Below are 22,698 nucleotides of genomic sequence, written 5' to 3'. Positions count from 1 at the left end.
AAAAAAAAAAAGATAATTTGTTTCCAAGATTCCAGCTGAGTTTTAACCAGTTCATTTTTGGGCGTATGTGTGAGTGTTTAGCCATAAGCAATGCCACTACTGTGGTAAAGGCTAAATTCAGATTTTCAAATATGGCATTTATTCATGGAGTTTTTTTTTTTAAAAAAAACACTGCAAAATTGCCCATTCAGTGCATACTTACTTCCACTCTTCAGATGTTTGTTTTTGAGTTTAAAAAAGTGTTTAAAAATATTTTTCACGTGACTTGCAGATTATCCTTGAGCTTTTTAGATACATTTGCAAATATAATTGTTCTGGAAAATACAAACCCAAAACAAAAAGCCTCTGCAGTTTCAGCTAAATGCTCCTTAAATAGTGAAAATGAATATTAATATGGAATAAATGTTAAAAGGTTACTGAACAGTGGAGATTATGATCTTATTAAACTGTATTCATTCCTATTCTCTTGCAGAATCTGACAGAGGACGTTGGCCAAGACGATCGCCAGACAGGTATTTAATAAGGATGCAGTAGAAATAGATCACAACAATTTAATCTTGATTCATGAAATAAGTGTCTCCAGCATTACGGAAACTGAGATTTTAGGAAGCTGAGGGAGTTCTAGAAAGCAACTACAGAATCGTGTTTTTCTTTTTTTAAAGATTTCTTCAAAGTGTTTGTACTTTTAAATTCCCCAATTGAGAAGAACGGACAGGTTTCAGCAGTATGTTATTTTACAGTTTCTTTGTGTAAGTTCTTTAAGAAGACCTTACGACAAATTCCTCTCACTCCTTGGACTCAACCCATCAGACTAGCAGAATATCCATGTTCTTACAGTGTTTTGACTCCTGAAGTTGCATTAGTGAGAACAGAGCAAAAGCAAGGCCTCTCATGGCTATTGTGTTGCCTGTGACCGAGTTTAAATGCTGTGCTCCAAACAATCCAACTCTTTTTTTTTTTGAGTGATTTTGTTGGATGGAACTTGTTCCTATTTCTTGCGTAGATTTTCAGTAAATATCTAATGGCTATTTCTTAGTACCCAGTCTGTTTTCCGCTCTACAAAATGTCATTGTTTTTGAGACCATCATCTCAGATGTGTGGTACTAGCTTGCTGCCAATTCTTGATTCACCTGCATTTGTGCTTTGTGGCTTGATATCTTTTAACGTGTGCTACTTCCTTTTGTGCTTGTTCCTTAAAGCTGACGTGTTCCTTGATTCCTTTTTTTTTCATTCCTTTCTGTGTTTCAAGCATGAAACTTAAGGAGGAAGGAAAATAACTTGTTGATTTCAAGCCCTGATACTTAGCAGAGCAGTTCTTCAAAACCGTCCACGTCTGTCCTCTCATGTCTTAAAGTTGTTCTTTCTTCTGAGGTGCTAGCTATGTGTGCTGATGTTACCCTGAGCGCTTAAGAAAGTGAGGAGAGCTGTCTGCTTCTCCAGGAGGTTTCTGGAACAAACTTGTAAGTCTACCACTCTCTTGGCTTAGAGCAATGAAAAGAGAGACACTGGGATGGGATCTGACAGAACTCACCTGTGGCTTGTGTCACCTCCTCCATACTGACTTTGTTTTGTAGTTACACTGTGATACCCTGCCAGAAGGCTTCTATCAAATGTTTTCTGTCAGTCTGCTTGGTGATTTCATACCTGAGGTCAGCTCATCGTGTAAAAGCTCTGCAGAAGAGGTTGTCAAATGCAGGTAGTTTTGGCAGACCTGTTACTGTCTTTTTTTTTGTTAGAACTCAAGTCCTTTTCTTTCTCCTAATGGAGACCTGGAATTTTCCCCTTTGTGACCTAGGTTCTTGAACAAAACCTGTATGCATCCTTATTTTGCACATGAAAATGTGTTCTACAGTCTTTTCTCACTTTTGATTGCAAAATTGTTCTGAAGGATCAAGTATTGGTTTTGAGGCAGTCAAGTTCTGTTACTAATCAATAAGAGTAAGTAGCTGTGCTTAAGATGTTCGGAATTTCTCTTCTCTTGCTTTGCACTACCATCATAAAAGGTCAGTTAAGAAATCAGCCTTAGCATTCCCATTATCTCCTTGGGAACATATTTAAGTGTGTTGTTGATTTTAATGTACTGCTTTATTCTGACACTTGTTGTTATTGCCTACTTTGTGTTTGTTGGAATTAAGCTGTTTTAAAAGCTTAAACATACTCATTGAATGAGTTTGGACACAAAATCCTGATAAATAATGTATTTTTTTATAATAGCTGTAAAGGAGCCTTTCGAACCAGGAAAAAGTATGAAATGAGAGCTGAAAGTAGAAGTTGCTATTGGCAAATTCTTCTCTTCAGATTTCATTCTCGTGTTTCTTATGCTTCTGCCCTATTTTATATCTCTTTGCACAAAAAGGTGAAGTCCCAATGTTTGTGTAACTTTCAGCCTTGAGTTCAGTTGGCCTTCCTCATGTGAGGACAAGTAGATGTTCAGGGGGCTATTTTGGCCATTGTGAATGTAGTGCAGTGATGTCTCATGTGCCTGCTTGTTAGGGGACTTGACACTTGTGAAATGTCTTACAGGAGAGTCTTACGTAAGTCTGGAAAAATCAAAGTCATCTTTTCCAAATCATTTGATATCATTGTGCCTAAGTTTTCGTAATTTCTATTCTCTGGTAGTAAGAAATGTCAAGACCTATTCATTTTATTACACAGCTTACAGAACTGCAGAGATCTTGTGGATCAATTTGAGATTCTACATCTAGAACTCATTTGACAGTCATGTTAATAAGTCTGTTGCGAAGGTTTCTTCTTATCAGACCCACCTAGAGATTTGTTTTGGTTTTTTTTGGAGATGTTTTTCACGCTTTGAGTCTTCTGAAGCACGTCTTATCCTTAGAGATTATTGTTATTTTTCTGATGTGTATCCTGGTTAATGTTGTTACAGTGCAGTCATGTATTAAGTCACCTCGAAACAGTGACTTATATCTAAATTTAGTTGAGACTTCTAAAGCTGCTTGGAAAAATGGAGATTTCAATTCCAGGTTACCCTTTGTTTATAATGAACTTTTAATGCTTACTATATTCTTTCAAAGCAGGTATTTTTGAGCTAACAATAAATATGCTGGACATCTAAATTATTTTAGACAAATTCTATCTTTTCTAAGTATTAGTGTTCCTTTTCTAGAATCGTAATTTAAGTATCTAAGAGCTGGAGGATGGGTTTTTCAGATTTTCTTCAGTGATTTGGGAACTATTTGGAACTTTATTTCAAACTATATCGCACATTACAATTACGGTCTCTTAAAATGTTTTAGCATTGAGTGTGTTTATATCTGAAAAATAAGGTAGACTGTAAATGTGTCATGTGGCTTTAACTTACCAGCTGTTTCTAAGGGTAAGAATCACAGACAGTTGGATTCGTTAAACCGTTTGTTCTTTTTTCCCCCTTCTTTTTATATGTATTAACTTGGAAATTTCCCTCCTGAATTTGATATCAGTCATTTTTGTCATCCCTATAAATCTAGCAATAGCTCACATTAAGGTCCTACTTTGATTATTAAATTGTGACTTGTTTACTTATCCAGACTAAAATGTCTGTACAAGTACGTATCCTGCTGTCTCCTGACTGTTTTCCTAACACAAAGAGGTAATGACTTCAGGAAAAAAAAAGGCTTCATTGCTTTTCTTGAAGTTTGGAAGGGGGTGGAGGGGAAATTATTTTGCTTCTGCCCTTTTTTTTTTTTGGTTGTTTTAGAGAAGAAAACCCTTTTAAGTCCAAAGCAGTTCTGTACTGTGGAATTCACTATAGAGGAGGTGATTTTTTTCTTCTTTTCCTGGTATTACAAGAAGATTGTAAATGGTTTGGTGGTTTGACGAGTACCTTAGTTTTTTTTCTCACCTCATATCTGAAAAATGATGATTGTTAACAGTATTTGTTGTGATGCTTGTTGCATCATTGAGTGAGTTGCTTTATCTTTTCCAGTTCAGCATTCACAGTTTGTAATTATTTTTCTTTTGAAACATCCATCTTCTGTCAAAAGAGCAGAAGTGTTCACAGTCATTATCTAGAGAGTAGGTGAAATGATGCATCTTCAAATCTCTTCTATATGGACACAGCTTGCTGTATTCTTTTTAATTGACCACTGTTCTTTTTTGTTTGTTCTGGTTTTGTTGTTATTCTAGGAGTGTCTCTCCTTTGTGGTGGTTATCTTCCATACTGTTTTATATTTCTTGGGGTGAATTTTAGCACTTGAGTTGATGCATCTCTGGTAACTTTGTTTCCTGCAAATTTGGAAGTACTGAATAGAATGTTTGGCAAACAACATTTATACTCGGCAGGCTTTTGGCTGGTGGTGGCCTATTCCGCAGCCATTTGGAGGCTCTACCTTGCAAATGCTAGCTTCAAGTGTCAAAAAAACAGTGAGAACTAGGAGGGTTCTGCCAATCTTGAGTTGAGACCCAGGAGTAAGAAACTTTGAAGATAATCACATCAGAGAAGCTGCACTTGGTAAGTAAAGTTCCTGTCAAACTTTGCATGAAGTCGGAGAGAGCTGCATGTGCGTTTGCAGATGATCAGACCTGTGAGAAGTGAAATTAGTTGGGAAAACCCAGATGTTAGCAAGGTCTGTATAGAAAAGATTAATATTAATGCTACTTAGTGAGCTACGCTGTAAAATAAGAAATTAAAAAAAATTTAAATGAAGCTGCATTTGGATATTTTTAAACTTTAGATGAAAGTAACAGAAATATCCTGCTTTTTTAACTTTAAGAAACTACAAGAAAATTATAACTGTCCTTCAAATTCGATATACACTAATTCTAGTGACAAAAGTAAATATTTTTCAAGTAATGTTCTTGCAGTGTGGTATTCAGTAGTTTATAGATCATTCAATAGTTAAAACATAGTGAAGATTTAGTCTGAAACTAAGTTATTAAGATGTTAAATCTCTGAAAACAAGTAGAATATGTTTGTCCACGTTGTGTCTTTGTGTGTGGGTTGAGCATATGCATTTAATAGCCATTTACCAATTTCTGAGCTCACTTCTCTTTCCTTTTCTGTCAGTTTGATAACTGCAACTAGATACATTCAAACCAAGAAAGGGTGTAAGTTTTTTGTATGAGTTGTTGAAGAAATTGGGGTGTGATGAATTCTGTTATCATTTTAAGACTTCAAACAGGAATTCTTGGATTAAATTTTTTGGTTTGTCTGGGGTTGCAGAGCTGATAAAATGATTTTCCCATTCTATAACTTTTATTTATTTTCATCTTCTGCTATGCATCTCTCTTCACCGAAGCCTTGCATATTACTTTTCCCAGTAAAATAACCAGCATTAGCAGGAGTAAACTGGACAAATTCTAGGGGGTTTGGTTTGGTAGTTTTGGTTACGGTTTACTAGAATCCAGTGTCTGTGGCATCATAAATAGATTTCTAAATAGGCATACAAAAAAAAAAAGAGAGTTTTCAAAGGAATGAGGTGACTGCGGGTTGTGTTCAGGTACTCAAGAACATACATACATTCCAAAATAATCTATTTGTTAGCACACGCTTTGATTTATTAAGTTTGTGTCTGAGCTTGTTCGTAGTTCTGAATCTGTTGGCTGTCTGTAGCCATCTATTAAGTTCTGCTGTCGTCTTAAATGTCCTTAGTTTGTGTAGGTTTTCGAATATCAGAACACTATTTAGAAACTTGATTTAAAAATCCATAAAACATCATACTTTGAGTAATTTCTGGGAATAGAATTTTGTGGTACCGTTACTTTGCAGGTATGATAAGATGGAACTAATGCAGTCATAAGATGAGGTTCATTAGTTTCTTTAACGTGGGTAGTAAAATGCTTTGGGTGTATTGTGAAATTTTGGTGATCTCTGGCTAAGCTGTTTCAACTATACTTATTTTTGAGAATATGATTATTGTTAATATCCTTTTATTATATATTCAGGGTAATGCTTTTAGAAGTACATTCTTCTGACATAGCCATTATATTTTTATGTGATAGAAGTTTGAGTACGATGCTGGATTTCTTTTTAATAACTAGTTAAATTATATTGTAAATGCACAGTACTCTTAAAGCTTTCTTTCTAAAGGATAGTGCAGGTATGTCCATGCTTTCCTGGTAGTGGAGCTTAGCAGACAAAAGAGAGAAGAAGGAGGGGGAAAAAAGTATAGGAAGAGTATATAAACTGGAAAGAGTATTTCTTGAACTAGAGAGATAATTTTTCTTAACAGAAGTGAGTGTAAAGGTAAGACCAAAGAAGGCATGCTAAATTTAAAACTTTGTTAGTTGAAACCAAATTTGTTAATGTTGATAACTGGTATGACCATATTGTCTACTATCAGAAAAATCCTTACTTTTATGTGTCTAATAGTTTCAGTGCATGTTTTAAATAAAGTACATATAGCAGAGCCTGTGAGGCTGTAAGGTTCCTTACATGTGTTTCTCCTATAACAGGAGAGAGACTTTCAAAGATACGAAGAATAGGTAAGCATAAGATTGCCATTAGTATTTGTTGGGAATTGGGCCTCTGATTTCAGTCTGTTCCCCTGGTGTCGAATGATAGTACAAGTTTTATTGCTTAATTCTGTGCTATGATTTAAAATAAAAGATTTTGTCAACATGTTAGTAAAGCAGAACTAAACTTGGATGCTGTTGAAGCTAAGAGAAGGTAGCTTAGGCATGCTGTAGGTCTTCATATTTTCTTGCAAGTTTCTTTGGCATCGCTTTGTTTCCAGATTTTTATACCTCACCTCTCCCTTCCTTTCCTTCTAAAATTTCTCTGCATAACATTTAGAGCTTTTTTAGCTCTTTGAGCTGCTCCTACACATACCTTTTTCTGGTGTCCATGTGGTCTTCAGTATATGAAAGCAGGGCGAAATTTTGCCTGACTTTTTAGCCTATTGCTTTAATGAGGCAGCAAATATATTTAAACAACTTGCTGTACTAATATACAGAAAGGTTTATGTGGGGATTGTTTTTTCCTTTTTCCCTTCAGTTTAATTACAGGTTTGGTGAGCTGGTTTAGCACACTGAAGAGTTACCAGAACTGGCAAAAGGAACAAGTAGGAGTATGCAGCTAGCACCAGTTTTTTAAATTGGCCATTTCCTACTTGCAGAACTTCGCTGTTAAAGAACTGCCTGAGCAAAATGATACTCATATTTTTCCTAATGGTTATTAAGCATCTCTTTGCAAAAAAAAAAAAAAAAAACTCTGAAAAAAAAAACCACAGGGGGAAAAAAAAAAAAGCAGCCACCCAAACAAACAACCACCTCAAAAAAAAAGAAAAAAAAAACCTCCTGAAAAGAATCCCCTTTCCCCATCTCCTGCAACAAATCAAAGATAAATGGAAAAAAAAAACCAACACCCTCCTTTCCTTGCTGTCAGTATCACAAAAAAAGTGTGGATTAAAAATAAAAAGGTTCCGTTTTCTAGAGCTGTGCTGCTCTAATCTTTGGGTTGCATCTGTATTTCAAAAAGTAATGGACAACTCTCAGAAGTTCTGATGTGAATTAATTACTAAAAAAGTCAGACTGAAAACTTAGATACCTCAGGATAGACTTAGTTCATGCCTTTTGTTAGGCTGAAGTGGCACTGGTGTAATTGTATGTTTTGGCAGAGTAATACTGACTAACTGAAATCGGTCAGAGAAATACCATGGAAAACAGATTTTGCTCTGGAAAGGGGGCCTTTTCTAATTTATAAATCCACTAACTTCCTCCCTTCCCTTTTCTTTGTAATATGCCTATTAGTGGACACAGTTTGACTGGTCTGCAATAGTTTCATCTCTTGTACTGGTGTTTTTAATTCCCTCTGTAGGAAGTCTCCGGTCTTGCAGTTCATCAGACTGCTTTAGTAAAGTGATGCCTCCAAGGAAAAAGAGGAGACCTGCAGCAGGAGATGATTTATCTGCTAAGAAAAGTAGACATGATGGGTATGTCATCTTACCATGGGCTAAGACTGGAATATCTAAAGATGAATAGATGATTTTGATCATGTTTTTAAATACTAATCGAAATGATATTCAAATTTGATTGGTTTCTTGATGTGGAACCATTACCTGTGATTGATGTGAACATCTAGTTTCAGTTTGCTTCTCACCTTTTTCTAGCCATATAATAGGCTTGTAGGGAACTTCTGTTCTTGTTTGCCAGCTGTCAAAATAGATGTACTTACTTGTTCAAAAGCCTGTAAGAAATACAGTAATGTCTTCATACGTAAAAAAAAGTGAATGTAGTTGTAGGCTATTTGCAGCCACAGTCTTACCTGAAATTCTGCTAATCTTTCCCTTTTGTGTTGGTGGTTTTATGCTGATCATGCAAGAGAAGGTTGAATATTGCTTGGGCAAGGTTATAGTTAATGGTGGAGCACTGATGAAGGCAGTGCTGCTTAATTCCCTTTGAGCAATGGAAGTGCAAGTGGGTTACAACAGTGTGGAAGATCATTGTGCTCTTTTGGCACAGGTGCTGCATAGCTGACTGTTCTGGAAATGCTAGATTTTCTGTAAATGTTCAGTCAGCCTCAGTCTTTCAGCATCCTCTGAGTGTGCTCCTTTTGTGCAAGATGGTCATTATTTATGTGAGATAAGATCATAACTTGTGGGAGACTGTGCACTCCTGCACGGTAGGTGCCATCACATGATAGGCAGAGGGCTATAGCGTACTTACACAGTATCTTGGTGTTGGAAAGTGTTGTGTACTACCAGAATATTTGGCTGCATCTGCCAATAGAACATGAACTTTATTACATTCATGTATTACAGGTGACTCAGAAAGCTCAAGCTTCTGTGACATGCACCTTCAGAAAGGTGAAAAGATGCGTTTCCCCTGTCAGCCTGAAATGAGGCTACATACTTTCCTTTTTATTCACTAGCATGAGTAATAAAAATGCTAGCAGCCAAATTAAGACTCTAGTTATGCCTCTGTAACTCCATTGTGCTCAATTGGGTTGCACAACTGTAGCTGCCCTGGAATTTATTAAGTGATCTGCTGAGGCAGAAGAAAGATTTAAACTCCCTTTCATTGCTTTGAGTATGTAAAACTAGCAAGAGCAAAAAAACACTACGTGTTCTTAATATTTTTTGCTGGTTTTTGAGAAATATTAGAAGTAAAAATAGGATTAAGTGTTTCTAGAATCTAAGTAGAGATGTTTACAAAATTTAAATAACCTCCATTTGGCAAGACCCTGACAGCAAAATGAAACAAGCTAAAACCCCTAGGAAGATTGTCTGTAGTAGAAGATACTGATTTGTGTAATTCATATAAGAAAATGATGAAAAGCTGATTTCTTACTCTGTTAGTAGTTCATGTAATCACTAAGAGCTTTTTGAAAGCATAATTTGAATGCTTTATCTATCTGCCTTTCAGTTTGTACCTAATGGATCTAGTCTTCATTCTACTGCCATCTAAAGTTTACTTCAGGGGAAAACCTCTGCCTGCTTTTAGAAGTGGAGGTAAAACCAGATCTGTCAGCTGTGGGCCAGAGGGGAATATCCTTCTCTGATGTGGTTCCAATTTTTGTTTTCCTTCTTAACTTCTAAGGTTTTTGGGCTTCCTCAGCTTCCCTTTGTTTCCTTTCTTTTGCTTTGATCTTCAAGAAAATAGCTTGTATTTCACCAGACCTGGCAACATGAATTCATTTGCTGAATATTCAGCTCTATTTTAGAGCTGTATTTTCTTTTGAGTATTTCTTCAAATCTGGCTTAATGTTTTTTGAGCAAATCCTCTCTTCTCTGCTTTTTGGATAGAACTCCTGCTTTTTCTTCTTTTTTTTCCCCCAGGTTTGGACATATCAGTGTGTTAGACAGAAACCAATGTGAAATTAGGAATCTCTGCGGCAGTGTGCTCTTGTGAGCCTAGTTATCTCTAAGCTATTGTTTCTGACACTGTGAATGGTTTATACAATAAAAATGGTGCAGGTAGTTTAATGCAGTATATATATTAAGCGGCTTCTAGGTCCGCTTCTTTACCATTGCTCTCATTTTAGATGCAGACTTGCTTGAAACTTCATACTGGTAACTCAGGATAAGCTTTCAGGGGACATTAGGCTATGTGGAATCTGTATTGTTAAGTGAAAAAAGGTAGTCAGAGTCTTCCTAAATGTTTACGTTTCATGAAAAACAATGTGTTATCTACAGGAGAGATGATATTTCCTATCAGAGAGAGGATTTGTCACTTGAAATGTTTTTGGAATTATCTAAGTTTTGTATGTTGTAGAGGAATGTTAACAAATTCAGTAATTGCTCATCTCCCATTTGCTTTCAGTGTGAAAATGTTGGATGGTACTCTAAAGATTACCAATAGATTGTCATTGTTAAGGGGGTCAACAAAGCAAAAACCAAATGTTGATAACTTCCCCTGATTTTTCTACACACGCATATATATATATAATTCTTACATAAATAGTTTAGTTGGATGATCTTTTCAGTCTTCACTTTTTGTGTTTCTATATTTCCTTTGGTTATAGGAGTACTAATAGGAATACTTTCGAGATGCATATTCTTTGCAGAAAGCTTATTGCAGCAGGGCTCTGTACTGAAAAAAAGATTTTGAAAGGCTCTTATCTTCATAAACTCTAAACAAATATGGTACCAAGGAACTTGTAATAGCTTTCACCTTGGTTTCAGGCTCTTAGGGATACACCCTCATTTTGAAATAATTAGTGGAATGATGATGATGCCTTTTGAAGAAAAGCATTTATAGGAACAAATCTAGATATTGCGGTTATTTGGATTTCATGTGTAGACTAACTATGGAAAACAAAGATTCTTTCTTCAGCATCCCATCCTTACACAATAAGAGCTTGAATTCTGTTAGTTATTATTCATAATTTCACCTTGAAACATGAATGTGATGTTTTAGTGGGAGGAATTTTTTTCTTTTTTTTTGTTGGAAGATGAACAGTGAAAATAATTCAGTGTGTTCATCTCTGGATTGCAGTAAGATTTATCCCATTTTAGAGAATGGTATTGGAAAGTAGATCTTTCAGTGCACACCTATCAGAACATAATGACTTGAAGGCATTTTATTTCTTTCTCTGTTTGGCAGTCTTGACCGTATTGTACTTTGAATTCTCACACTGCAGAGTATTCTCAATTTGGATTTAAAAATATGTGTTCTGCATGCTGCTCTTTCATCATAATGTTAAGGGTCTTACAGAGGGTTAAACAAGTTTCATGTAAAGATGGTTGCTAGGTAAGAGTATAGTCCCTACTGTCTATCTGCGCATCTGTTACGCAGTTCTGAGCAAAGACTGTCTGCTCCTTAGGAAAAAAAACAGATATGAAACATAATGTCTTCTTTCTGATAGTCTCATTTAAAAATATTTCTACTCTTTTTTCCAGAATCACACGGAGGGGAAAAAACTGTAATGTATATTTGGACCTTAGAATGTTGAAAACTGGGGAAATATATCTGCTTCCCTGAAAGCTGTATTAGATCAGTAGATCTAATACATGGTTGTATGTGTGGACCACATAAGGAACTGATGATATGAAAAGCAGATTCATTACTTGAGTTGCAAGCTCTATACTCTGTAGTGAAAAAACTTATATTTTTAAAACACAGTCAGTGCTGTACTACTAATGTGGGAAAGTAAGACAGGAGGGATAACCCTGGAAGTTTTCAAAATTAATAGTATTGGTAGGCTTCTTTATTCTACTGTTATTTAGCAACTGGTTTGATTCTACTGCAGGCAGGCAGCCTGTGTTGCCAATTGTCATAGGTGTCTAGGCCTTATTCCTTGAAGTAGAGCTTTTCAAATAGGCACAGGTCTAATTTTCCCTGTTTCTGTACCTTTTCATTGAGCTGGACTTAATAGTTGTGCAGAAACTAGATGTGACTGTCAGGATGTATGCTGTTGTACAATCCCTTAAGTGAATTTTGTTAAATTTAAAATGTTAGTTTAAGTTTTAAGAAATAACTGTGAGCCTTTATTTAGGGAGGAATATGGCACATTGATAGGAAAGAATTACCTCTCAAGTGAATTTATCCTGGGTGTTGCTCTAGACAGTCTTTGTCATGCTTTGTTAATAATAAAACTTTTTTTTTAAACATGGTTTACTATGTTACATATGAAGCAATTGCTAAAATTGTAAGTTTGAGTGAATGTGTGTATTCTTTTGCTTCTGATGTGTGCCTGAAATTGTATAGGTTTCTCTTATGGACCATCAATGCATAAGCAAATTGCTAATCTATGATGTAGTTGGTGTAGTTCTGTTCTAAGGTACTGATGTTTGGCATTGTGAGAAAGCTGTAAGCCATTGAGGACTTGAGTAAACCGAAGATCCATGTGGTAGATGTTTGGTTCTCAGAGAGTTCTCAGGTATCTAACCTGTGCACTCTGGCAGTTTGTATTCATTTGTGTAGCAACGGGCACCATCCTTAGCAGAAAACACATTGTCTTATAGTGTGTGCAGAGAAATTCTGAAGACAGAATAAATATTCTGTGATCCAAAATCAGTGCCAGACTTTTCTGGTGGTTTGTGATTTTCCTCTTTGCACGTGATTCTTAAAGCAATCAAATCTGTATTGATGATAGTTCAGAGAACAGTCTCTGGAACCACCCTTACCCAGTGCTACTAGGTTGAGCTTGCAGTGACATTGAGCAGAGCTGTCCTGGGCTCTGATATCAGATACTTACCCAGTTACTTGTTGGTAACTTGCTCTCATCTCACTTCCCAGTGTACGCTAGGGATTAGGAATCTCTAATAGAAATAGCTGGTTTGTGCTCTGTTGTTACTTCCTTTAAGCTGAGCAAATGACATGTGGAATTCATCCAGCCACCTTTGTTGCATGGTTGTAGTTTACAGCAGAGATGAGGGTAGCCCAAGATGATGTCCTTCCTAATGTTTGAATTTTATGAAGTAGTTTATTAGCATCATAGCTTGAGAGATCTGTGATCGGTTCTGGTTTCTGAGAAGTCAGACTCCACTGGCCAGATACTGAGTTACCTGGCCACGTGTTGGACATGTGAACTTAGAATTGTCATTGTTTCCTCCAGTTCCTTAACAGTGACTTTAGCTTTAAACACAGCAAATCCATGTCGGTTCTATGAAAACTTGCTAAATGTAGATACAGTGTATAAAAAGAGGTATTTTGTTATGTTCTGATTTTCTGTTCCTCTTATTCTTCCTGTCATCGCTGGTGTCTTGGTTCAGGCTACAATATTTAATTCTGCCAATTGAAAATGCAGGAATCCTTTTTCTGTAATACTCAGATGATCAAGAGCTCTGTCAATGTATATGTTTCTTGAGGGGTCCTTCCCAGACCCATTCTTCACTTACTGACAGCCACTGTGTAGACAAGTTAAATGAGGAATCAGGGGAAGCACTTTCTTATCAGCCCCAGTCTTGCAGTGAGTGTCATTCTATCTTAGGGAGCTACACTAGCTTTCCATGTTTAAACTCCTGCTACTGTCAATTTTCAGGTTTATATTCCAATTGGAGTTTTGTCATATTTACATCAAAAATAAGGGGATATTGAATAATTAAACTTCTGTCAGTGTAGCAGAATGCCTTCCTTCATCTCTATGCTTTCTTTTTCTGCTTCCTCTGAATTCAGAATATCCTGAAACGTGTTGAATGAGACATTCCTAATCATAGTTAATTCTGCAACTATAAGAATGCTTTTTTTCAGACTGCTTCCAAAAAAAAAAAAAAGTAGATGGGAAGAGTTCAAGGTAGGAGATGGCTCCAGCTTTGTCTTTATCTAACTTAATACCTTCTGGCTTGGTTGATTCCTTTTTGGGCAGCAAAGTCATCCTGTTCCTTTGCAACTGCAATAAAGGTCATGCATATTAGGTAATTCAAACAGGAAAAAGTGTTTTCAAAATTAAATAAAGAGTAAATTGAGTCTTGAGTATATCAATATATGTTTTTGAGATGTATGGCTCATTTGTCTGCTGAGTTTCTGTTTCTTGAAGGTCAGCATGTTTCAGTGCAATGTAGATTTTTCTTTCAATCTTGAAATTTCTAAGGATCTTCATTTATATTTTTCTTCTAATTAGTAGGTTATAATTTTCCTGTGACCATTATTACTTTTCTAATGATTAGTTGCTTTAAAAAAAATGATGACAATAAACATAAAATAGTTCTTTGTGCTACTGTCAGTGCAATGTGTACCTTTTACTGGATAGCTACAAACAACTAGGTGGAAAATACTGGTAGCAGAAAATGATTGTACTTCAATCTTATAAGTAGAGAGATCTTTTACATGTCTGGCTAGAAGGACAAAATGGTGATGAAATCAACTCCATGTAATTTCATGAAGTTGTTTCAGAATGATCATGAAACCAGTTAGCAGCTTGGTTGTCTGCCTCCTGCAAGGTTTGATACTTTGAGAGGAAAGGCTGCACGTTTGGAGGATTTACTGTTCATGGCTTGCTTCTTTCATCTTTGCTCCTCAGCTCTTTTCCATCTTTTTGCCTAAGCTATTGTGGAGTGATGGAAATGGATCAGACTGTGCAGCATTGAACAACTACTTGCACTGAGTCTCATCTCTTTAACAATCGGCTACAAGTGGTGTTTTCTGATCCAGAAAAGTTTAAAGAGGATGGAGTAATTTCTGCCACACATTGTGTATGTTTTATATGATTCAGATACTCAATTCAGGAAGCTGGTATTTCAGTGTTATTTTTTGAAAGCAGTTAAAATTCTTTAGGTTTGTCTGAGGAGTACATTACCTTGTCGGTCATCTCTGTGAGGAAGGGAGCACTACTGATCTGATTTTTCAGATAACTGGTGATACAACCTATGATGAATGGGGTTCTTTGAATTATTGTCAGCGAGGACCTGTAACCTCCTCTCTCTGTTCTTTGTTTGATTTTTTTTTTTTTGTTTTATCTTGTTACCGACTTACTGCCCTTAGAATAATATTACTATGGGTCATGCCTGTTTTGCTCTTTATGCCTTTTCTAGAATTTTTGAAGAGGCAAAAAGTGTATTCAGTTCTCCATAGTTAATGAATAATACATGAAGTCTGTGTACACCTACAGGTCTGGTAGGACTACAGTGGACAATAACATGGAGTTACTGTGGGTTTAGACCCACAACCAAATTGCAGCCTGTCAGTTGAATATGATAGCTAATAACATGCACAAGTCTTACTTGGATTTGCATACGATATTTGAGGTTGAATCTGGACCAGGCTATTTTTGTTGTTAGGATGGTTCATGCACATGGATATGGTATGGATCAGTTGAACTGTGGCAGACTGAGCAAACACAGTAGATTCAGTGATTCTTATACTGCTAAGCAGCTCACTAAATGACCCAATACATGGTCAGAATGTTGAGTAAATTCATTAGTAAAGTAAATGTATTGCTGCTTACAGTGGCTGTTGACTAAATTGTTGCTTTTTAAACATTGCAGTACTAATTATTTGTTTTCTTTTTTTTTTTTAAGAATGTATAGAAAATATGATTCAACTAGAATAAAAGCAGAAGAGGAAGTCTTTTCGAGTAAAAGATGCTTAGAATGGTTCTATGAATATGCAGGTAAGTGTGAAATGCAAGTTTCCTCTCAATAACAATTTAACCTATAAAAACTGCATTAAGTGAGCTCAATGAATGAGCATACTTGACTATTTTAATTTATATTTAAAATTGTACTTCTGTACAAAATGTTGCTTCTCTGGCTCTATAAATTACTCCGTCTGCCATGTTAACATTGAGTAGTGCAAAACCTTTCCTAGGGAAGGTATGTTTGTAATGTAGAAATAACTAAACCAAATAAAAAGGTAGCAGAGGTAGTAAAATTAACTGTTGCTGCTAAATCTAGTGGTTCTGGTTTCTAGCACAGAAACAAATAAACACAAGTGTCCCGTAACTGTCTTTGAATAGTTTTCTATTAGAAGGTACAAAGAGGGTCAACCAAATTACTTATTGCTTTAATGTATGAGAACTTCCTTCAGATGTTGTAAGCTTATTGATTATGATCAATGGTCACAACAGCTCATCCATTAACAGTGAGTGAAGTCATCGATCATGATTTGTTTTCATTGTTTTTACACGTGCTTTTCTGAAAGGGAGAACTTCAAATATGGGAAAAAAAAACTCATGACTGTAGAGAAGACCAGAAGGAAATGAAATAGGTGTTTGACAAAGGAAACAAGGTTATCTTAGAGTTTTCCGCTGTTGTTTCGGATAACATTGCTCACAGTTTGTTCTGTTTTGTCTTTCCTTATGTGTCATGAAGAATGACTTAATTTGATGTAATAAATTATTTTTTTCTTTTAATAAAATTAAGTAGTTTGAGATCTCACATGTCTGTGGCAGTCTCTGAAAGGAGATTCAGGCAAATTGAAGCCGAACCTTACCTGTTAGATTCTGCGCCTTTCTGATCAGCTTTATTCATTTATTTTTTTACTCTAGCAACAGGGATAACTCATATTTATCACAACTTTGGTGGAGAGAAGGGATGTGTCACGGAATTAACTAGATCAATTTATGCCCGTGACAGGGGGCAGTAGGCCTCTGCCCTCCCCACCCCCCACCTGGCCCCACAAAATGGGAAGGAAGGAAGGGGGGAAAAAAAAAACAGCGGCAACAATCTATGGAGGTAAACTTATTTTACTAACTATGATATCAGAATGCAAGATAACACAATATAATACAATCTAATTGAAATTGAGTCTAATAAATCAAATAAGATATGAGAGAGGAGAGTTCCCGAAACCGAGTCAAACCTGAAAAGCTTGGAGACCGCCCCACCCGGAAGGGTCAGATCCCATGACTTCCGTAATGCATAGGGATAGGTACGTAGAATTAGAGCATTAACACTTTAATTCCAGTACATGATGTTTTGATGTGGAATACTGAAAATCAAAAAACCATAAAACCATGACATGATGAAAGGAAGGATGTGTGTGAAAGATCTTTTGATTTTTCCATTGAATGCATACACCAAGCTATAACAGAAAAGTGGAGTATGATCCTGTTTACTGTACTGAATAACATTGTAAAAAAATGAAAGTGTTTTTTTTCAAGTAATAATCTCTTCTGTGCTCTTTCTTTAAAGTCTTCTCTTTTACATCTGCAGACAGTTAGCACTGGATTTGTTATTGTTTTTTTCTCTAATGTGTCTTTATTACAGAATTAATTTTATTTTGAAGGTGTTTGATTACAGTCAGAAGTGTGAATGGGAGGATGTCATAGGAAGATGGGAAAATATTTAATTAAACCTTGTTATTTCTAGAATAGAAGGTCACCTAATAGTAAAATTTAGAATTATTTTCCCTTTCATACATCTTTCTTGTACTCTTTATATTGAATAGAAGTATGGATGTCAACCTCTAATGCTTTTCTCCCCAAAGTAAGCCTTTCTTAATGTGAATGAAATAATTCTAAAAAATAGTCCAAATAGGTAGTGTATTAAAAAAAAAAAAAGCACAGTACAATTAATGCATATAACTTTTTTCAACAATGTAATGTAGATGCTACAAACGTATTTTCCCAAAAGTATTCAGAAAATAGAGTATTTTAATGACATCTGTTTTTGAACCTTTTTTTATTTTAAGTCAGCAAAGATATAGCTATGTGTAATTCATATTTTCATTTCCCCCTGCAGTTACTAAAATTCACGTAATGTGCAGCTGTAGTATTACTGCCATATAAATAAATAGGAACATGACATTTTTATTTCAGAGTCTTTTTTGTAGATAACATTTTATAGAGTTAGCGTATGAATGAAACACTAAGGAATAAGATTCTGGGAATGACGGTCTATGGTATCTAGATATCTATGATACAAGAATCTTACGTGATACAATGCTATGATAACAGTAGAGATTCAAGCTGAGATATGAGTTTCAGTAATCATTGTTCACTCATTTAACCATGCTAATATTACCTGGATGTTCTGCTAGTCTGTATTGTTAAAGATCTTATTCATGTACTGTTCTAAGATTCTCTTGGTAACTGGGTGGAATAAAAGATGTTAGCAAGATTGAAAATAGTTGTTCTGTGTTTGTTTCCAGAGGTGAGATAAAGATACATGTGTATCCATGTCTGATTGTAAGTGGGGAAATATTTATTGCATGCCAAATAAACCAACCTAAAGCTTATGAACGTTCAGATTGTGATCACTGTGATGAAATTTCTCTTATGCTCTAAAGATCAGTCCATTATCATTCTCAGAGATATGTAAAGTGCATTTTCTTTGCAGGCACCGATGACATTGTAGGGCCAGAAGGTATGGAGAAATTTTGTGAAGACATTGGAGTTGAACCAGAAAATGTAAGTTTGAGGTCCATTCAGAAGATGCATAGTGTGTTATGATGTTGATGAACCTGTCTAACTTCTCCTAGTTTTCCATCAAGAATAAAAAAAAAAAAATCAAATAGAATTTTTGGGAGAGAAAGGAATATAAACCAGAGAGGTTTAAGTGCACATTTGGAACAACTTGCATTTGTTCTGAAACTAGAACTGTTAACTTGACTAAAAACTCAATTTGCCTTTGCCATATCTTTCCCCCATTTTTTCCTTCGCTCCTCCTACCAAAAGAAAAAAATAAAAGTTTAGAAAGAGGTGATGACATCTTTTCTGAGACTGCACTGGAGATTAACACAACTGCCAGCTAATGTTTTCTATGGGAGAAAGGTGTTTTGAATATCGTGAGCAGTATTAGCACTCCCATTACGCTGTTACAAAACCCATTTATATTTATATATACATGAAGGAGAGAGAGAATTTTAGGAAACAAATAACTATACCTTTTGTGGCTTTTTTTCTGGTGTCTAATATATGCTTTTAAAAACATATGTGCAAGTCCCATCTTTTGCAACATTTGTAAATCATCATCTCTCATTGGTTAAATTGATAGTTATGTTTTTGATTGATTTGCTGGTGATATAAGATGTAATTGCAACCTTTGGAATTTATTAGTGTGATAAATCCTCAAGATTGATAGAGACGTTTCAGTTATATAAGTGGATATTCTGACTTTGCATTAACAATATAGAGCTGCACTAGTATTAGCCAGAGTTGCAAATTGAAATTACTTGATTACACTTCTTTTTTCTAGTCTGCAGGAATAGTTGCCTGCCACTTTTTCCATGTATATATCTTAAGTATTCTGAATATGACAGTGATCTTCCAATGCCACTTTTCCAAATTGCTTCTTTATTGCTTCTGTGTTCTATGTGAGATATTAAAAGGATTCTGTTTCCTTTGAGGCAAAATTGAAGCAATTATGAATCAGCCTGTGGATTGATATGTGCTAATGTTAGTTCATTCAGTGTGCTTAACATCTACTTGAATTATACTTCATGTTCAGACTTACAGAATTAGATGGTGTTGACAGTACCTTGTGGTAGATGGATTCATGTGGGATTGTTATTACCTTTAGAACAACTGGATTTCATAAAGCTTCTGGATTGCAATGGATGCTCACCTAGATGAATTTAATAAACGTAACTTGTCTCAAGTTAGTGCTTAGATTTAATAATTTTGGGAAACTTTCTCTGTAGCCTGTGCTGGCTCATCTTCCTCATGGTTGCAATGCACACTAGCTTCCTACTGTGACGTTCCGTGCATGCTCCCATGAAGTAATGTGCCTAACCTAACTGACTTTCTATCTTTGTGCTGGAATCCTACTGTTTGAATCATGTGCAGGTTTGTTGTATTTAACTTTTAAAGTAGCTGCTTAATAAGAAAGTTCTGAATGTTTTGTTTATTTGACTAAAGTATTTGTAGCCTATTAAACAGCAACTGAAAAATACACAGATATATTTGTTGATTCTCTTCAGCTTTCACATTTTTTCCTCTGAAACAGGTAGTAATGCTTGTATTAGCATGGAAGTTGGATGCACAAAACATGGGCTACTTTACATTACAAGAATGGTTAAAAGGAATGACATCACTACAGTAAGTGTTTTGAAAAAATTCTTAAGATTTTTTTAATAGTAAATACAGGTTGTTGTAGAAAAAATGCACTTTGATGTTCATAACTTAAAACAGAGTGCTCTACTTTAGAGCAGAAGCAGTATTTCTTTGTCACTGCTTCCGGTGATATGGCTCATTCAAAGATAACTTGAAACCTGGCTGCTGCTTGTTGAATACTTTTAAAATGTCTCAGCCTCAAGAAAAACAGAAATACAATGAGGGACATTTGCAAGGACATCTGTCTTTGTCACTGGGTAGGACCTATTTATTTCTGAGCTTTACTGTCATTGCATGAGTGTTAGATATTGGTATGTTGTTAGAGCATATTCAGTTTAAAATGCTAAACATTACAAACATTTTTTTCTGACTGCATTTTCATGTTCTAAGAGTTGAATTCTCCAGTTGCAATCTTATCTTTATGGCATAATTAGATAGAAGTAGTTGAATAACTACATTTCATAGAGTTGGGGGGAAAGAACTATGTTTTGGCTTATCTTTACAGAACAGGATCACCAAAACTTTAGGAAGTTCTATAGCTTTGCTGAAGCTATGGAAGTATTATTTCCCTTCTCTGGTTTGTTGGTTGGTTTCCTTTTGTAGACAAATTTGTGGTTTAATCCCATGGGGAGTGCATTTTCTACAGCTTCAAACAATTTTTTATCACAGTACAAGCATAAGACTTCGCTAGTTTATCTACATGTTTTGTCCTGTGGGTTAAATCTTAAGCAGGCAAATATGTCTTCGTATTTTATGCAGTGATGGGGATATATGTTAAGATTCTTTTTCTAAGAACACCAGACATCTGTGTAAGAATGTAGACTATGAATTCATTCTTTGCTTTTCTTTCAGATGTGATACTACAGAAAAATTGAGAAATTCTCTGGATTGCTTGAGATCCTTATTAAATGAGCCTACCAATTTTAAACTTATTTATAGATATGCATTTGACTTTGCACGGGTAAGTACTGGAGAATGCTAAAGTATAAAATTAAACTTTACTTTGATAGGTAATGCTTAAGAGTAAATATGTTTCTCTTAAGATATCACTCAAGATTCTCTCCAACAAATGTTTGTGTTATAATCACTTTTTCTTTCTTACTATTTGAGTTTTCTATGCATAAATATTTAAAACAGGAAGGCATTTCAGCCTTTTCTGTGAGTGGTAAAAATAATAAACATGATAAGAGGTGATTATAATATAAACATTGGTTTTAAAAAGTCCTGGAGGATCGTCAGTTATGTTCTTAACATTAATGAAACAACATGAAACAATGTCCTGATATCAGCGGAGGGAAGAGTAAAAGCAAGAAAAATGTTTGAGCTGTGGTAAGTGTTCATTAAGTGAAGGAGAAGTAGAAATAGGAAAAAAAAAAAAAGGAAAAAAAAACCAAGTGTTGCAAAAACAGTTGTTCACTGTCTTCCACAGGTAGACTAGACAGATGACTAACTTCCCTAAATCTGCTCTCTCCCTTTTGTTGCTGAGCATGATGCTGTAAGGCATGGTGTACCTCTTTGATTTGTTTGGGTCATCGGCCTGGTTGCATCTGCCCTCCCAAGCTCTTGCTATTCTCTGTCTATTCACTGGGTTGGCAGAGGGAGAAACAGCAAAGGACTTGATGTTGTGCAAACACAGTTTAGCAATGGCTAAAACAATTGCTGTATTATCAACTTTATTTTGGTCGAAGACATAAAACACATCACCAGACAAGTTGCTGTGAAGAAAATTAATTCCCTCCCAGCCAGAACCAAGTACATTGTGTGAAGACTTATTCTGCTAATTTTGCTGAAAGTAAAATACAGAGGTTAGAAGTACTTAACATTGCCAAAGATGTTCAAGATACTGGTGAAATAATTTGAATTGATTAAAAAAAAAATATTTTACTAATAGCAAATCTGTGCCAGCTGGTGGCCTATTAAAAATAAGGGACAAGCCATCAAATAAATCACTTCTAAAGAGATCAGTGGATGGACTGTTCTCAAGAGGTACAAATGGATCTGACAAACTGCTCTCAAGAAAGGTTTCTAACACAGTCAGATGTTCTGACATCTTTTGAAAGAAACAAGAAAACACAAAACTGTAGATTTGCAAGTTGATATGATTGCAACCTGCAAATCATATCAACAGAATTGTTGAAACTATATTAGATTAATAGAGTTATTGAACTTCTAATAGCATAATGTCAAAGGAGGTGTATAGGAGAGTGGCATCAAGAAAAATAGAAATGAATGCTAATAAGAAGGCATATATTTAATTACATGAAGCAGATGAATATGTTTTTTGTCTGAATGATGCAAGTAATTTATAGAGAAAAAGTTAATGGGAGCAACTTTGGTTTTGACTTGGAAAATTTGTGTGATTTTTGTTTTAAAGGCAATTATTTCAGGGAAGTGCTCCTTGGCCAAAATAGTACATCTGTAGGTGTGTAACTTTTGAGATGTACCAAAGCCAGGTTTTCAAGTTCATTAAAAATTTCCTACTAATCAGGTGTAACGAATCTGCTAGATACAGATGGTGATGTGTGTTATTTTGTCTTTTAAAGAAAAAACAAGCAAGAACAAACAGCAAGAAATTAATTCCTGGCTCTGCATGCCTGAATATAACTGCTGCTAAATTGGCATAAAACTGGGACAGTTCTGAGAGAAGTCTCCATTTGCTATATGTTACAGTATTGTTACCTGTACAGTACAGTTACCTGTGCTTGTTTGAGAATTCATTTCATCTGAATTTAATGTGACCAGTAGAATAACAGAACAAGGAACCTCCTCTGATCACTTTCACATAGTCATTGTTAACTGATAGCTGCTTCCAACAGTTATCTTCCAACAGTTCGTGTCATGCTGTGTTCATGTTATAAGAAAACCTCAGGAAATACATGCAGTGA

The 22,698-nt window shown here is 35.5% G+C and overlaps 1 protein-coding gene across 13 annotated transcripts in view; it reads left to right on the top strand.

The window, feature by feature from the left end:
- Positions 1 to 22,698, top strand: part of DCUN1D4 (defective in cullin neddylation 1 domain containing 4) — a 35,840-nt gene that overhangs the window by 9,573 nt on the left and 3,569 nt on the right. For 7 of the 13 annotated variants that reach the window (XM_031588570.2, XM_031588565.2, XM_031588568.2 and 4 more), the window contains 7 exons: positions 473 to 512; positions 6,394 to 6,423; positions 7,757 to 7,871; positions 15,339 to 15,430; positions 18,099 to 18,169; positions 19,707 to 19,798; positions 20,666 to 20,774. In XM_031588570.2, the coding sequence (XP_031444430.1) occupies positions 7,801 to 7,871; positions 15,339 to 15,430; positions 18,099 to 18,169; positions 19,707 to 19,798; positions 20,666 to 20,774 (435 nt within the window). In that variant the 5' untranslated portion in view covers positions 473 to 512; positions 6,394 to 6,423; positions 7,757 to 7,800. The remainder of the gene's footprint in view (positions 1 to 472; positions 513 to 6,393; positions 6,424 to 7,756; positions 7,872 to 15,338; positions 15,431 to 18,098; positions 18,170 to 19,706; positions 19,799 to 20,665; positions 20,775 to 22,698) is intronic. The other 6 variants (XM_090139456.1, XM_031588569.2, XM_031588567.2 and 3 more) reach the window with 1 other exon arrangement.

This window comes from Phasianus colchicus, chromosome 4, assembly GCF_987193195.1.
Source record: "Phasianus colchicus chromosome 4, bPhaCol1.hap1.1, whole genome shotgun sequence".
NCBI lineage: Eukaryota > Metazoa > Chordata > Aves > Galliformes > Phasianidae > Phasianus > Phasianus colchicus.
This window is presented reverse-complemented; position numbering and strand designations above follow the sequence as displayed.